General features: G+C 34.5%; 1 protein-coding gene across 1 annotated transcript in view; it reads right to left on the bottom strand.

The window, feature by feature from the left end:
- Positions 1-18,751, bottom strand: part of LOC125648935 (leukocyte tyrosine kinase receptor-like) — a 247,458-nt gene that overhangs the window by 123,265 nt on the left and 105,442 nt on the right. Inside the window, exon 12 of the mRNA XM_056164604.1 lies at positions 3,156-3,284. Coding sequence (XP_056020579.1) covers positions 3,156-3,284 — 129 coding nt within the window. The remainder of the gene's footprint in view (positions 1-3,155; positions 3,285-18,751) is intronic.

Below are 18,751 nucleotides of genomic sequence, written 5' to 3'. Positions count from 1 at the left end.
CAAGCTTCAATTAAATCAGGAAAAATAGGAACTTCACGCCAAAAAAACTTTTCAGATCATAGCAATACTTTTGATGGTCGAATAATCAGAGTATCATCTAGTGTCAAAAATCATGGCGTATATTTTGACAAGTCACTAAGTATGGAAGATCAGGTTAGTGCAAGTTTAAGACAATGTGTTTACCAACTGCAAAACATTGGTTGCACAGGCCATCTTATTAGGGAACATGTTCGCAAGACCGTAGAACGTTCCCTTGTCTCTTCTTGATTGGATTATGCTACTCCATGGATTGGGTACCAGTACGTTATCCAGATAACAGAGGATCCGCTCCGATTAATACTGTGGTGAGAACCATATCAAGGACAAGAAAGCATGAACACTAGTGATATACCGATTATTGCCGACTTTTGATTGTCAGTCGCTATAACTGAAACAATATGAATTATTGATCATGATTTTGGAAATCAAAAATCATCAACATCGGTATTTTTTAAAATAATACAAATATTCCTGCCACGAGTTAACTAAAAACAAAAATAGCTGACGAAGCGGTCATCCGATAAGATTGAATATTATTTAAAGTCCTTCTCGAGAATCTTTCACTCATATGGAGACGTCATCATTGCCGGTGAAGGGCTGCAAAATTTAGGCCTGTGCTTAGCGATTACAGCCTTTGAGCAGGGAGGGATCTTTATCGTGCCACACCTGCCTCGGATTTTGCCTCTTACAAAAAAGCAAGGGGTACTGAGACTCTATTCTAACCCGCATCCCATATGAACAACAACAAAAGTTGAGAGATATATCCCGGGAAATCAAAATCAAAAGTATGGGATTATTAACTTCTAATTTCTAATAATTTCATTCTAATTAAGATAATATTTCGATTAAGAATAAAGTTAATATATTTATGCCATAAATTTGAAATGAATGAAATTCGATTATTTTTCGATTAATCAATCGAAGAGGTGCATCAGATTAATCCAATTATCAATTTTTTTTCAATTGCCCATCACTAATGAATGTATCACCCCTGTGCTCATTCCATTACATTGGCTTCTAATGGAATTCTGTACAACAAGCATTCTGAGAGTATTGCATAAGCAATACATGTCCCCTACCAACACTGATTGATGTAATTCAAGAGAATGTACATTTGTTATTGTTTGACCTTGAGCTGTGACCTAAAACATTGGTACCAAGTCATCATGTTTACCAGAATCGAATTAGTTTGATGTTTCATTGTTCATACAGTTGACATATGTAGTTTTTATCAGGGATGAAATAGTCTCATTCAGAACTCATAATTTTTCAATTGAATTAAAAAAAAATGTATTATATCCTAAATGCCACATAGTAAATTTGGGTTTGATTGCTGTAATTATAAAAACAACCACAACAAGATACGATATTAACCTGCCGATTAGAAAGTCTCCCAAACTAAGTACTGGCTGTATTAAAGTGGACTTATATTAAAATTCCCTTTCTTTCCTTCAGTAAAACTGGCATCACTTAACCTTGATCCTAGTTTGTAGGTTCCAACATCCTCTCATCATTTCTGAAGATCCCATGTCTCTATCAGTCATGGTTCTAAAGTTATACAAGTTTTTATGATCAAGATCAAGGAAAAAGGTCACTGGAGTCACTCAACTTTGATACTAGTTTGTAGGTCCCATCATCCTCTCATCAGACTTGGTTCTGAAGTTATATCAGTTTCTATTTTTAAAGTAAGAGGTCAAGGTCACTGGAGTCATTTGACCTTGACACTTGTTTGTAGGTCACAACATCCTTTTATCATTTCAGAAGATTCAATGTCTCTATCAGTTCTGGTTCCAGGTTGTTCAGCACATAGGGCTAATTCTAGGGCTAAAATTAAGAAATTTTACAGCTAAAATAAGGAATTTCTAAACTAAATTAGGGCAGTTTTAGACATTTAAATGGACTTAGCTTTGCAAATTTGACAATAAAGGAACTCGCAAAAATACTGCAAGTGCAAGAATGGCATCTTCCAAAGTTTCAATAAACAAGTTTAACACATGGATCCACTGGTCAACTATCTTTCACTACATCATATAAATAAAATCTGCAAACTACGTTAATATACATTTAATATGGATACATTTTCAAAATTGCTAGAGTAGCAATATACAAAAAAAAACAAACAAAAAAAACCACACACACACAGGAAATGACATGAAATCCTTTTTAAGGATTTCCCCTAGAATTTAACATAATTTTAGCCTGTGGTTCTAATGAAATACAAGTTTTTTATGAGCAAGTTCAGAGGTCAAGGTCACAGGAGCCATTTGACCTTCATACTAGTTTGTATTCTCTAATCATATCTAAAAATCTCATGTCTCGATCAACTCTGGTTCTAAATTTATACCAGTTGTTATGTTCAAGGTCAAGTTAAGGTCACTAAAGTCACTTGACCTTAATATTAATTTGTAGATTCCATCATCTTTGCATTATTTCTGAAGATCCCATGTCTCTATCAGATCTGTTTTAAAGTAATTCCAATTTTGTGTCCAAGGTCAGATGTCCAGGTCACTGGAGTAACTCGACCATGATACTAGTTTTTTGGGTCTTATCATCCTCTTATCATTATTGTCACATGTAGCTATTAGTCCTGGTTTTAAAGATACACCAGTTCTTGTATTCATGGCCAGAGGTCAAGGCCACTGGAGTCCCTTGACCTTAATATGGGGTCCAAAGTGTGCAAGAGTCCTGAAATTTACAATCTATGTCCCCCTTGTCCCAAATATGCTTCATACCAAATTTGAAAAAATTGGAATAGTAGTTATCAAGAAGTTAAAAATGTTCAATTTTTAACACAGAATGACGGGCGACAACCAATTGCAATAGATCATCTGAGTTTACTCAGCTGACCTAAAAAGTCAGCCATTATGATGATGTAGTATACCTCCTTAAATCCCCTTATCCAAGGAAAATTTGTGCCAAGTTTGATTGAAATTGGCCCTGTGGTTCTGCAGAAGACGAAAGTGAAAAGTTAACGATGACAACAGACACTGGATAAATTTTGATAAGAAAAGCTCACTTGAGCCTTTGGCTCAGGTTGGCTAAAGAAACACCAACTTGTATATTTTCTTGAATATTACATATGCATTTGCTTGTCTCCCTATTAAGTAGCTACTTACGTGTTCCATTTTCCAACTCCACAAAAAGACCAGGTTTACTACTTGGCATTGAGGAGGTAGCTGTCTCTTCTTTTTCTTCTTTTACAGTTGTTGGCAGTTTTCTACAAGGTGTCTTATTGCTAGGTTTCTCTACAAAGTTGAAGAGAGCTATCGTAACTTGTGTTCAGACTGTGGCATACTAAATTTATTTTCCAAGTCATCTTTACCTGACCTATGACCTTGGTTTAGGGTTGTAAAACACAACCAGGTGTAACAACTACCCATTACAAAGTAATGGCCACAACAAATAACTCGAATGGAGAAATGACAAGTTAGTAAGGGCCAACTGATAAATCTGAAAATCAAAAGGGGTCTTCTACCTAATTCAAGTATTATGTATAACATTTATGAAAATCTTCCCAAGGAAACTTAACTAAGTTATCATGGGCCATTGAAAGTGCTGACAGACTGGCAAACAGAGTGATTACTATAGGGCACCTGCCATATGACACTGGGTCCAAATGAAGTGGAAGAACAGACAGATACGTATGTACCTTAAACTTTGCAGGAAGTATAACCATGCAAGGCTGTACAGCACTATTAAATTCTGACAGCCATAAAACATTTCGTTTATACTGTTTTCATATCATTTACATTGGGGCTTCCGTATTCCGGACGTCATTAATAGACACTTCACTTTCCAAACGATTTTTTGATTGGAACCAAATTTTTACAAGTCATTTTGCATTCGGATCCGGATGGTCATGTTTCACTACAAAACATTAATTGCATTGGAAATATTATCATCAATCTAGATGGAATTTTTTTGGGAAGATCTCTACCTCAAGGTGTAAATTGCAAAGAAAATGATATGTTAAGTTATCTGATTAAACCCATATACCCTTGTCATATCAATACCTAATCCTAATCAGGCGGTTACCTTATCTATGCGATATAATGTTTGTTAAACAGCACATGCCTGATCGAGGCATATTGTATAGCCAATTTTTGAATATTGTATTTGCATTGCGTACAATGTTAACTCATTTAATCATCTAGATCTACATCTTATCAATAGATTTAAAATCATGCTGTATAATATAGTTTATTGAACTGCTTCAAGTATCAGACATACTCAATTGTGAGTCAAATCAAGAGTGAGAATTATTCTACTATAATTGTGAGAATGCAGATTCTGTTCTTATACTGTGGATTGAAGTCATATATGTATTAAGAAAAATCTAAAATGATCAGTTATTTTCATGTTTAAGATGTCACACATGTACTGTGTACCATTGATTACAAATGATTACATTCTCATTACAATGCCATAGAGATTCAGTTTTGGGGGGATTTTTAAATTCTGGGAAGAAAATATTGATTATAATTCTCAGCCCTGGGCATGGTTCACTTGTTCTGTGATGCCTGATGGCATCAGTCCCAGGCATGGTTTACTTGTTCGTAAATGCCTGCTGGGATCAGCCCCAGGCATACTCCTGGGATCAGCCCAGAGTGCAGTCTGCGTATATTAACCCTAGGCAGGGTTGTTCACTCTTTTATTTCGGACAGTTTTGATGATAGGATCAAGCCAGATATTGTTATTAATAATAGATTGTTAAGAAAGGAATGAGTAGCCCCCAAGACGCCAAATTATTAGTTATCGTAGTTGTAGTATGTGTATATGTACAACATTATATGGCAGCATTGTTTATATGTAGTGATGTTTGGGTTTGTAAAGACACAATAAAATCTAAACCATACTCTTCTGGTTTTTATAAAAATGCAGCAATTCATATTTTTGGATGCACACCTGTAATTTTGAGTTATTTGGAGTTTTGATTTGTCATTAACAATTCAAAATAATAATCAAGTGCAAAATTTACCTTCTGGCTATTTTACGTTCCAGTCAGAGCCCAAAATCATAATTTGGGTTCTTGGTTTCACTAATTTTCGATACGGTCAAGGTTTTAATCTATGAAAATTCTACCTCAAACGATGAAAGGTGTCACCACCTAGTCTAATGCTAACGAAATGCTGAATTTCTTTAATAATGTGTTACAGGAGAGGGCTGGTTTGGGGAATTTAGTTTTTGCTAGAATTCACAGAACTTGGAGTTGTTCATTCAATTAACAGTATCTAGAGATGGTTACTTCCGAATTTCTTACGAAAATGTGGGTATATATAACAGTAAAAGACATCAAAGCATCCAATTGCTGTGTGTTGAAAATAAATGTTTTCTCCAAGTAGAATATCTATTGATCTTATTACTTAATCTAACAAATTATTTTAGGGGCGAGATCAAAATGTTCGAGAAAACCGAGTTCGCATAGTTCTCACAAAGACCCCCCCCATACAAAACTAAATATGAAGTATGTTGAAACTAATCGATTAACAAGTAAAACAAATGAAAGTGTACATTGAAACTATTAAATGTTTATCAAAATGTATTATGTGGTTTTAAAGTCAGTTGTCTTTTTTTCCCACTAAAGTGTAATCGATGTCGGATGACAGAAACTTGTGAGTTTTTACCCACTCTTCCCCCTAACTATTTGAATTTAGAAATTTTTCCGACATCGATCTTTTGATCTCGCCCTTATCCAATGCTTTGTAAGATTTCGAAAATATCCTCTGAGAGATTTATTTAAAAATAACGATATGGAAACTGCGAATGTGAAAGAGACAACAAAACAAAAGCATTAATTGTTCTTGCACAGACAAAATCACCTATAGTTCTAAACATGTACTGAAATTTCTGATTACTTAAAACTGACAAGTGTATACAGGAATTTAAGGGAGTAACCTTTCAATTTTTATTGGGATATAGAGGCAACTGCGGATCCTGCCTTTTCCCCGCAGTATTTTCGATCCCGTCTTTTTTTTTCTTTTCTTTTTTTCTTCTCAATATTCAACACTATTTGAATTCTGGGATATTGCTATCCTGCCTTTTCTTTACATATCGGAGCCCGCCTTTTTCACCTTGCATCCCGCCTTTTTATTTCAAATTCCTTTCATGCCCCCTCCCATACCTATTGATACTGCGATGGATTATATTAGTATGGCACGTTTATTCCTGTTTAAAAGATAAAATTTATAAGGTATCTGATAAAAGTTATATCTTCTAAAGTTTACGAGATATCTTAAATCTTTTATAAGACATCTTATATTTTTTGCTTTATAAGATATCCCATTACTTTTATACAGGTAGATATCTAGTATATATAAGATAAACTTTACAAGACATTTTATTAACGTAATCTCAAAACCCCGTTGTCATATCAAAACCGATATTGAATCTCACGCTACGTACGGTGCAACTTACATTGAAATCGTGAAACTTACACTTGTTAAGCACGAGATAATATAATGCCAAATACTTGGGAATGCCTACCTATAATTTAACTGACCAATCAAAAGCGTTCTTTAAAACCACTCGGGGACTTTCCAATGAACTATCTGGAGCACGTCATGTACTTGCCGATATGTGTCGTTCACACTTACTGTAAATCCACAGTAATTTTAAAATGTCTTGAAGTGATACAATGCTGTTAGAAACCTTTTCACCCCCCCCCCCCCCCCCCCTACACCCTGTTGATCAATCATACGGGTTTTCTCCCGTTTCTTTTTTACTACTGTATGTATGATCTAATAGAGAATTTGCCTCAAATCCAAATCCGTTCATATTGACCATGAACAGCTCAAAAGTGCTGTTCATTTTATATATTTATATTCATTTACTAAATCATCATTTGTTTATATTGCTTGTATAAGTCAGGAAATATTTTGTTGCATAAAACAAACTCATAAGATCCACCTATGTCACAGTCGTATTGTGGCGTAGGTCAAAACATAGACATGATGTCACACTTTACCCTGCCTTTTATCAACATTGCAAATTAAGTGCACTGTATTTTGGAGCTAGGGGACCACAATATTGGGATGATAATCCACGTAAGTTCACAATCTTAATCTGGGGTGTGACTTTACGAGATCTTTGTAACACATGTTGTATTTTTTCAAATCATTACGCTCTCTCAGTCGCGTGTTTTAAACTAGTTCATGATCCGTTCATAGTTAATATGAATGGATTGCATCGCATGCTGAAGTTGGTTGGTTCATAGAAGAAAATGCTATTTGTAGTATAAATATAGATCAATGAATATATACGTTGTATAGATCTATTTATTAACAAATTCAAATAAAATATAGATCTCCAAAGTAATAGTAATAACAATAAACACAAAAATCAGGATAAAATATCCACTAGCCCGTAAATAAATTCATAAATATAAACTGTCCGGAATAACCTGACCTTTAATAACGTAGATAAATTATAGGTCAGGGTTTACAGGACATTACTTTTCTTTAAAGTTAATATAATTTTCTTACAAAATCAAATTTTTACATTAATATGACTGATTTAATTCATAATATCTGTCATCTTTTGATTCGGGTGATTCCATTTACATACTAGAAAAGGTAGATCAACTTGCGTCATAAATTCGTCGTAGATCTCCTGTTTTCATCAAGCAACCAAAGAAAAAGTAGGAAAACCACATGTGTGAATCTCAACCAATCATGATTATTGAAACAAATAATAACCAATAAAGGTAAGGATAGAGTAATACGAAGATAGCAAAGGGAAACAAGAAATATTTTTTCGGAAGTGATAACATTTTATTCATAAAAACTATAGGCAATAATAGAAGCTGTCCAAAGATCCCCTGACGTCCGATAATAGACGCATCTACTCTATAGTTTGTAGTTTTTGATAAATTTGGGAGGTTAGATTTTCCATTTTTGTTTGAATTGATGGAGTATAGTAAGTTTTACTTTTGACTTTAGCTAATTTGGATTACAAGTATTTGCCAAATGTTTAAGAAGTGGTTTACCCTCAATAATGATGCCAGTAACCTAACACCCATCAGTAATCACACCTGTACTTTGAGAGCAGTGTGATGGGCTGGATAAAATATTCAGGTGGTCAGGATATTAATTACTAATAATTGCTGAATCAAACCTAAGATTACCTAAATGTTTATACAGAATGGAGCCCAAATAAATTTACAAAATAGAATTTCTTTTGACTGCTCAGTGAATTGTCAGGAATGGTGAGTTTATCATAATGCCACCCCCACTTTTCTGCCCAAATTCGCCTTGAAAAAATTTGGCAATATATTGAATGAGCACTGTACTTTATCAGCACCCCTACTGTTTCCCCACCTTACGATTTGAACAAACTTGAATCTACTCTATTGTCAGGAAGCTTTCATGTAAAATTCCACTTTTCTAGCCAAACTAATTGAAAGAAAGTTTTATAAATGAAATACAAGCAAGAGAGTTTACAATTATCCAACTCTTGAGTATATACGTGTAAAGTCATAGTGCAACCCAATATCCAGGTGAAAATAGGAGTCTTTTCTTGCTTTTACACAAAACTCATAAAAAAAACTAGTTCGATATAAATTTAAAAGGACTTTCATATACTGATAGGCGATTAATTAAATAAATAGTGAATAAAGATTAACTTTTGAATTTTCAATATAGGTTGTAAATACCCCTCTGGGTCCCCCATTAGGCCTATAAATAGTGTGCTTCTGATTCCCCAACCGACCCTAAAATATATGAGCTGACCCTGAAAAATTTATCCTCTGATATATTTTCCGGATTTAAACAATTCCGGTTTCACTATTAGAAATCCTAATCTTGATCACTTCCGTGCTTGAGAAAATACATATCCTATACGCATTAACAAGAAATGTTTTGACAGCGATTTCCCCGGGAAAAAATGGCAGCGTGCTTGCCAGGCACATTGCTGGCAATTACGATAGGAAAATGCAAACATCAAGAGGGAAAAAACTTTATGACTACGGTAAAAAACAATGAATCGTTGTTTAGTATTATTGAGATGCATCATGAAGGGCCAACTGATTGGCTAAAAAACACTGCAAAACTACAATATTATGTTGACCAATTAAACCGCATTCCAAAAACATGGAGCAAGGCAGTATTTCTGTTGGTGATTTAGCCGGATTTGAAATGAAATATTTAGAGTTTATTTGTGAACCGGACATTGACCCTACATTAGACACAGGGTTGTTAGTGGCAGCTGAATCAGTGACCAAAAAAGCTATTGATGCCTTCCAGGTTTTCACGAGGTTTCCCTAGCAGTTCTTCTAAGCGAATATGTTTATACATGTGGTGCCCCAATCACACCGCCAAATCATATTTTACATGGGGGTTACTCTGTAACACCAGGGGATTCATCCCATACCCCCGCCAGGACTTAAGCCATGGACACACTGTAGGCATAATGGCGGACTCTTCAGACCTGTTGCCTCCGAGGATAGGTCCATGCCCCCTCCCATCACCCAACCCTCTTAACCTAAAACCATCACTTCGATTGCACGCCATTTTAGAACATCAGATTCCTTTAATTAACTCATGATCATATAGATTGAATATTTTCTCATTTTATCTTTTCAATTTTTTTTTTATATCCAATGGACAACATCAATTTGAAGTGTCACAATATAACCATTGTTAACACAACCTCGTGCACTAGCCGGAAAACCATGATATTGATTGATATAAAATCGGTCTATTTAAAGGTACCTAATTTCCGGACATTATATTTCGGCAAAGTGCATAAATGAAACTGTACTTGTATTTCAATAAACACATAATATTATGTAAATCATAGCGAAAAGGATTATTCCGGATTCTAAAGTAAAGGAAGTGTGTGGTGGTGGTGGGGGAACCTCACTATAAAGGGGGAAGACAGGCTCTATAGAGAGACTTCCCTGGGAGAAGACTCACTATATAGCCAGACCTTGGGGTGGGGGGTCCAACTTCATAGCCAGTCTTCCGGGGGAAGTCTCACTATAGGGAAGTCTCACTATATAACACCAGAACCAAACTTACACAGGCTGGAACGTAAATTATAACCCGGATAAAAAATTACAGGTATTTGGCATTCCAACTGGAATGCTAAAACTACCCAGAATGTAAATTATGCGAATTGCCAGATCAAACAGGTGGTTAGTGTGTAATTACGAGCTTCAATGGTTTTGTCCCTGGTTTAGATAATCATAGAATACAAAATACAAACATTTATTTTTAATTCACTTAAATGTAGAGCTTAATCATTCACTTTTAGTGCATGTGGTGAATAGTTTTGTATCTTGAATTTTTAAACTGAAAATATTTTAGATTAGCCCTAATCAAATATACAACTTGCATATGTAAATATCTGCAAGGATATCTACATAGATATCTAAAATTTTAGTGCTTTGAAATGCATGTAATGTTAACATCAATGAAGTAAGCATATTGATTACTTAAATGAAGATCGATATGACATGTTATGTGATTCAGTGATCTATACACTTTATTTATCTGGACAATTCTTAATGAGGCACTACTGTTTTCAGTTTGACCATCCATCCTTTGAAGATTTGAATGCATATGTGTTAATTTATCACTGAAAGTGACCTTGTTTTACTGACCCCATGATACATTCAAGTGCACACGTACAAATCTGATTATGATTATTGCAACTCATTATAAAAGGCTTTTTGGAGATGAAATACATTTACCATGAATTTTTGTGCACTGAGTAATGCAGGCAAATGGGACAAACAATATACTCTGATTCTTAAGCAGGTCACTGATGATGACACATCACTTAATTGTCTCCAATTTAAGCCAACTTTGTCACCAAGTCCAACAATGTTAACTTGCAGTGCTAAATCACTGTAAGCTTAACAGACCAAAAGTAATAGAGGTTATCCTTTTATTATACTCTTCATGTGTAACTCTTCCACAGACACCTCAATCAAGTAGCAGGTGGGAATCTTCTCTTAAAAGAAGAATTTTAATAAAAAATATTTACATTCACTGAATCTTTTTTCTTTTATATTTTTCTTGTCATTGAAATTGCTTTCATCATAGACGATGAATACATGATTGAAGCAAACTAGTTCGATCCAATTTTTTAGTTACCACATGGAGCGTCATCAAGGTCAAAGGGTGCATTGGCTGCTCCATTTAAAATAACAAATGGGTCAATGATATCTTAATACTTAAATCTAGTTTATAATCTTTGAAAACTAAATAAAAATATAAACAATAAACTGTCTTTCTTTGTTGTTTTGTCTAGTGATGAAGGTAGCAATCTGCAGAAAAAAATTGCATAACCCGCTAATGCGAGTTATGAATTTTTTTCTGCAATGCTTGCTACCTTCATTACCCAATAAAACAAGGAAGCATTTTATTGTTTAATTCAATACATTTTCACTATAAACTCACTTGGGCCTTAATACCCCTGGCCCATTAATAGGGGATTTTGGTAGACAGGTCACAGCTACATACTTTTTTAAAAGTAGGCCAAACTCTAAGGACAAAAGATCAAACACCATTGTGTCACAAGGTCTTGTCATAAAGAACTTATATACAAAATATGAAAGCCCTACCTTAAATAGTTCCAGATATATTTAATAGGTTATAATTTATTAAAAGTAGGTGAAACTAAAAATTCAAGGTCAAAAGGCCAAAGGACATGATATGAAATGAAAGCTCTTGCCTTAAGAAATTTATAGACAAGATGTGAAAGATCTACCATTTAGGTCAAATTTTTATCAAAAGAAGGCTAAACTTCAAGGTCAAGGTCACCAGATCACACATCACGACATCACATGAAAGGTCTTACAATAAAGAATGCATATACAAAATATGAACCCTATAAATTTGCATGTAAAACTATGATCTTCTATTGTGGCCCCATCCCATCCCCGGGAGCCAATGATTTTTTTTTTTATATTTATGAAATGATTATGATAAATTTGAATTTGCAGTATGTCAGAAAGCTTTCAAGTAAATTTGAAATTCTTCCGCCCCGTGGTTCTTGAGAAAAAGATTTTTGAAGATTTGCCCTATATATTGTATTCTTCTGTATAAAAACAAAAAAAAAAAAAAAAACAACTTATCCCTATTGTGGCTCCACCCTATCCCTGGGAGCCAAGATTTTAACAAACATGAATCTGCATTATGCAAGAAAGCTTTCATGTAAATGTCAACTTTACTGGCCCAGTGGTTCTTGAGAAGATCTTTAAATTACCCCAACCTATCAATGCATTTTTGTAATTATCTCCCCTTAGAAGGAGACATGCTCCTCGTTTCAACAAACTTGAATCCCCTTCACCCAAAGATGCTATGTACCAATTTTGATATAAATTGGCCCAGCGGTTATGGAGAAAACTTAGAAGATGAAAATGTGAAAATTCTATAGATGGAGATGGACGACACGACAGACAAAATGTGATCAGAAAGCATACTTGAGGCTTTGACTCAGGTGAGCCAATAAACACAGGATGGGCAGAAACACATATTGTAAAAGACTATCCTAAGCAGTCAGCAGGCACAGATGACTAATACTTGTTTATGTAACAGTGTTCATCTTATATAGTTCGATAAAATGCTACATCCTAGTTGTCCATCAGTTGTAACTTACATGAACCTGCCTACAGCGAGATGCAGAAGATTATTGCGTATAAACATGGTGGGTATACATGTTTATCAAGACTTTTATATTTATAGTACAAAATCAGGAGGCAGTACATATTTAAGTGCCAACAATCATCTGAAACCATGAAGTAAGCCATACAGGAATCTTATTTAATGCGACAATATTCGGTCATGAGATTTACATCATAACCTCTTTATTCCCTCTTCATTAATCACATTATGTTTTCCTTGACGAAACGTGAACCTGGGTGGTCTTTTATTCATGATTTTAACATTTTTATGAGTTTACAATATTAAAAACATAGAAAAAGGGCGATTATAATTGACATCTAATTGTATGTGGAAAAAGTAGTAGTAATACTTATCAGAAATGTAATATAAGATACATGCAATTATCAACATTTTTCAATTTTCTCCATTATTCACAACAAAATTACATAAAGACCCCTTCATATGAATGCAGTAGTGTCACCTCAATGTATCAACAGCTTTTGTCCCGTCTGAGCCTCATCGTGTGGCATCACCAGTACAATGTATCTAGAGGGTGGCATTGTACAGAGTTTGACCATTTTAGTTCATCAATTTGAATAAAAATGTGGTTGATCAATTCATCAATTATTGTCCTTTCATTGTTGCCCACATGATAAGACATGTAAATGCATGAAATGAAAAATGTTTTGCTTTAGTTGTTTAAAAAACTTTGTAAAATAGTTGGAAGTTCTGCACTTGAATTGTGTATTTGTAAAGCATATCTACAACCATGGTAGGTTCTACAATGACTGAATACTAATGGCTGTAACTTTTTTCTGAAACACAGAAATATCGATGTCGCACACACCAATAAACACAAAATTTACAGCTGATTCTGTTGTTTATGTGTTGTTAATGTGTGGGCAATAATTCTGCTGGACAATGTAAAAAACAATTTTTAAATGATTATATCCAAACTATTTTCGAATTACCTGTCCTTACCTGTTCTTAAGGGACATGCTATATTTAGATTTGTTACGATTCACCGAAAAGTGTATAATGTACATGATAATCATGGCTTCTGATCCCTGGTTGTTGGCAATGTTTAGGGGGGGAGGGGGTTTACACTACACACAGTAATTTGACCTTTTGTACCTGAAAACAGGTGGCGGATGGCGATTGGTAAGTTTGACGTTATATCAGGATTTTTTAAGCGTGTATGGAAATCTGTTCAGTTCTACACATTCTGATGATGCAAGGGTGGCAATATACTGAAGAGACACTGCATGTACTATAATAAACATTTGCCAGAGCTTCATTATACAAATCAAAGAATAAACCATGTAAATTTAAACTACTTAGCATGCATTATCGATCACTTATACTTCACTGACTTGAATTTGAAAACACACAATTGGAAGACCTATTCGAGGGATACATGTATTCCTCTGTCACAGAAGAGCTGACACCTCAGAAATATTGCAGTATTTGTCCGAATTTGAAACAGCAGGTCAACAACAGATTATCAGCAGGTACATGTTTTATGTACATTCTATGCAATAAGTACACTAAGTGAGTTTCCACTTAAATATAAAATCAAGTCAACACTACTCAATGCTTTTTTTTTTTTTATCAGACTCAATATATCTGTCTAATGCAAAAATATTAAAGGACACAAGGGTAAATCCCTTCTGTCAGTTGATGGTAAATTTGTATTCCCATTAGCGAAGAAGAGGTGCTTATAGTTACCAAAGCCATGATCCTTTGAAATGATCAAGAAATTTAAATTCTTGGGAATTCCAAATGGAGTGTTGAAAACACTATAGAATGAGTGATAATATGGTGGCCACTTTTCAGTTTGTTGAAAAAAAAAGATGCACCATGATGCAGTTTTCCATCCTTTTTTTCATGGTATACCTCCATCCAAAGAAAAAACAATAAATTCATTCCTTAAATACATAACAAAGGTAGTAAATCTATTTTACAATTTTAAAATGACAATTGCAAATGTGCTGCCGTCCCCGTACGTACTATGACGTCGCGTTAGAAAAAAAAGACACTTTGTATGTATACGGCCGTTGTTTTCAGCGTAGAAATTTTATTTGTTATTCTGAATATATATAGATAAATTATATACCATTGATTTAAGCAGATCCTAGGCTTTTAACCCAGTAAAGTTTTGTGGAGTTTAAAAACGCAGCATATTTCGGCCAAAAACGTACCTTGTTCTTTACATGAAAGCTTCCTCACATACTGCATATTCAAGTTTGTTCAAATCATGGCCCCTTGGGGTAGGTTGGGGCCACAATAGGGGATCAAAGTTTTACATAGAAATATATAGGGAAAATCTTTTAAAATCTTCAAGAACCAATAAGCCAGAAGAGCCGATATTTACATGAAAGCTTCCTGACATTGTGCAGATTCAAGATTGTTCAAATCATGGTCCCCAGGGGTAGGATGGGGCCACAATTGGCCAAGTGAAACGCTTATTGGGTGGATCATTTTGGAAAATTTGTTCTTATCATTTCTTTTATTTCTTTGTTTTATCACATGGCGGTACACGATGGCATTCACGTTGGTACATGGTGACATCCACAGAAATATGTAGTGGCATTCACAGAGATCCTCCGTGAACTTCAAAGTCTAGCTCGCTCAGAAAAATCATACTTCAAACATTCCGACAATTTTAAAGGTCAACCGTGTTTTGGACAAGATTTTTCCACTGCGTTGCGTGGAACATGCATAAAACTTGAGTCGTGTACTGTATATCTAATTGTGTACAGTTTATTTTTTCAGAAATTCTAACCCAGAAAGTGGGGTGTGTACACAATTCATAAAACTAAAACATCTGTTATCCATTTTTATACTTAAAAGGTTTGTTATAAGTATAATCGTCAAGGAAAAAAGAATCCCAAACTATTGAATCAAGGTAGCTAATTTCTTAGAAGTTCATCGGTAATATAACATGTTAATTAATGTTAATGCTAAGGGTAGTAAAATAAATCAGAAATAAATTGATTTTTATCTCTCCTTGGTTTTTGTTATTTATTCCTCTACAACAATTTGACAAGGAAGTCAATTAATCCGATAGTACCAGGTATCTACAATCAAATTATATCTGTTCTGTCTAAAACCACCAGCTAATGAGTAATTAATTTCTGGGTATAGAAGAGACACAATGCTTGGACTTGTAGTATCAAATTATATCCAATAATTATAAGGATCTACAGCACCATAGAAATATGGCTTGGGTTTGGAGTTTATGAATGCAACCCTTTTAATATCATATACTCAGGGTATACTTGGACAGCACTGCCTTAAACCAATAATCAATGTCTACTGTAATTCTGAAATCAGATTTAAGTTAACGTTTCCTGGTAACAATTTATAAATATAGTCTTTTAAAGAGATTAAAGAAAGCTGACTAATAAGTAAACAATTTTCATTGAATGTTACCATTACATACCATCACCTAATGAGTATATTTTTGATAAAGTTAAATTCAATTATCCTGGAGAATGGAATATTGACCAATTAAAAAAAATCTGCACACCAATTTCTGGATGTGCACAATATCATCATCCCCCCCCCCCCCCCCCCCCTACATGCACACAATATTTAACGAAAAGGAACCAAGAGAACCACAAATGGTACATCATATGCCTGTCAGACAGTGATGACAAAATTTCAGTACAATATCTGTATCCATAATGAGAAAAAGTCTAGGAAAATATTTGACCTACTTTTAGCTCTAAAGTAGGTCATGGTTCACCAATTGAGCTGAAATGCAAAATGAATCTGTATTTCTCCGAGAGGAAGGTTGTGACTACATTTCAGTGCAATATCTGTATCCGTAATGAAAAAAAGTCCAAAAAACTGTTTGACAAACTTTAAGCCCTAAATTAGCTAGGTCTCCATATGAGTGAAATATTCTCAAGAGAGCTAGATGTTAAACAGTATACAATCAATCAAGTAGGTATGGTGTACCAATCCAGTTGAAATGCAAACTTAACTTGTAGTCCTCCTAGAGGAAGCTTATGACTAAATATCAGAGCAATATCTGGATCCATGATGAAAAAAAGTCTGGAAAACTGTTGGACCATCTAAACTGCACTCTAATATTCAACAGCAGTATAAAACAAGATGTGTACTTAGAACACACATGCCCCAAAGAGTGTCCATACTGATGAAAGACTTCACATAATATATGTTATATCAACATTTCATTACAATTTTGGACCTGTCCTAGTTCATAATTTTGGTACATCTCTTTCTGCCTTTCCTAAATATTTAGTTTTATACAGCATCAGCAAAATCCTTTCTGCTTTTCCTAAATATTTAGTTTTATACAGCATCAGCAAAATCAAGGAAGTCTATCAATGATAAAGACATAATTCAATTAATATGACAATTTTGACCCCACACTGGAACCCAAACCACTACCTCTGGAATCATGAAATTTATATGATTTTGGCCAAGGGCTACCTGCTCCTTCTAAATATCAGTAAAACAGTGATAACGAACATCCAAGGCCAGCAAAAATAGTTCATTTTAACAGAATCAAGAATCAGGGTTCCATTTCACAAAACATCTTACAACAAAGTTGCAAGCCTTAAATGGCATCACACAGTTATGTTTAAATGAATGAATTAAAACTTTTCTGAGGTTTAATTTTCAACACTATTTTTTTAAAATTAAAATTGAATGACCTTATAACAAACAGGAATAATGAAAAGTTGGTCACAAGTCATACACTCACACCCCAGGAAAATTTCCACACCAGACTAAGAATATATAGAATACGCTTCCGATTTGTTAGATAGCAATTTTATTATACTCTCTTTTAGAAAAAGGAATTAGAAGAGTCCTTCAACTCTACATGAATGAACTGCCTAATTGAATTATCCACTTACATACAGGAACAAGAAGTATTAATTCACAGAATATAGAATTATATTGATCATTCAAAGTTTCTGTGTAAATGCTCTCATACTGTAAACTTTGAAAAATTTAATGTCAAAAATGTTTCTTAAATTCAATCAACAAATTCTAAAAGTACTGGAGATTTACAAATCAAGGTTTTGTTTGAAGAAAGCAAATTTGACATGCCAGTCTATAACCAGTGTATAGAGTAAAGGGAGGGTTTTAGTGAGCAACCAGTTTGCAGAGATTACAGAGGGATTCAGAGTATGTATCCACAGTATACAGATGGATCTAAAGTGAGCAACTATTGTATACAGAGATTAGGGAGGGGTTCATATGTGCAGCCATTGTATACATAGATTAGGGAGGGGTTCAGATATGCAACCATCAATGTATACAGAGATTGGGGAAAGTTCAGATGTGCAACCATTGTATACATAGATTAGGGAGGGGTTCGGTTGAGCAACCATTGTATACAGAGATTAGGGAGGGGTTCGGTTGAGCAACCATTGTATACAGAGATTAGGAAGGGGTTCTGTTGTGCAACCATTGTATACAGAGATTAGGGAAAGTTCAGATGTGCAATCATTGTGTATAGAGATTATAGGGAGGGGTTCTGTTGTGCAACCATTGTATACAGAGATTAGGGAGGGATTCAGTTGAGCAACCATTGTGTATAGATATTAGGGAGGGTTCAGATGTGCAACCATTGTATACAGAGATTTGGGAGGGATTCAGTTGAGCAACCATTGTGTATAGAGATTAGGGAGGGGTTCAGATGTGCAACATTATATTTATACACAGATTAGGGAGGGGTTCAGATGTGCAACATTATATTTATACACAGATTAGGGAGGGGTTGAGAGTGGAGAGGATTTTTACAGTCACTAGAGTTTCACCGAATACATGAAGTGTTTGTTACATGTAGAAGCAAGTGTGCATCTTTAAAAGTTTAAAAACTGGATGTCCTTTTTGTAACAGAAGTTTCATTCTTATTTTAGTGATAAGCAACCTTTATGCCAAGCATGAACTACTAAATATCTTTATCATATGGCTGTGACCCAAACAAAATTTTTCGTTTTAGTTCAAATAAAATTATTCTTTTTGCAAATCTAGTACACAGTTAAAGTATATCAATAAAGGGAGTCAGCAAGATTCCAGTTCCCCAAGAGCAAGCCTAGATATTTTCCGAGCAAAGCCAA

The sequence above is a fragment of the Ostrea edulis genome, chromosome 5 (genome assembly GCF_947568905.1).
Source record: "Ostrea edulis chromosome 5, xbOstEdul1.1, whole genome shotgun sequence".
Classification (NCBI taxonomy): Eukaryota; Metazoa; Mollusca; class Bivalvia; order Ostreida; family Ostreidae; genus Ostrea; species Ostrea edulis.
Note: the sequence above shows the minus strand (reverse complement) of the source record. Positions and strands in the feature narration are given on the sequence as shown.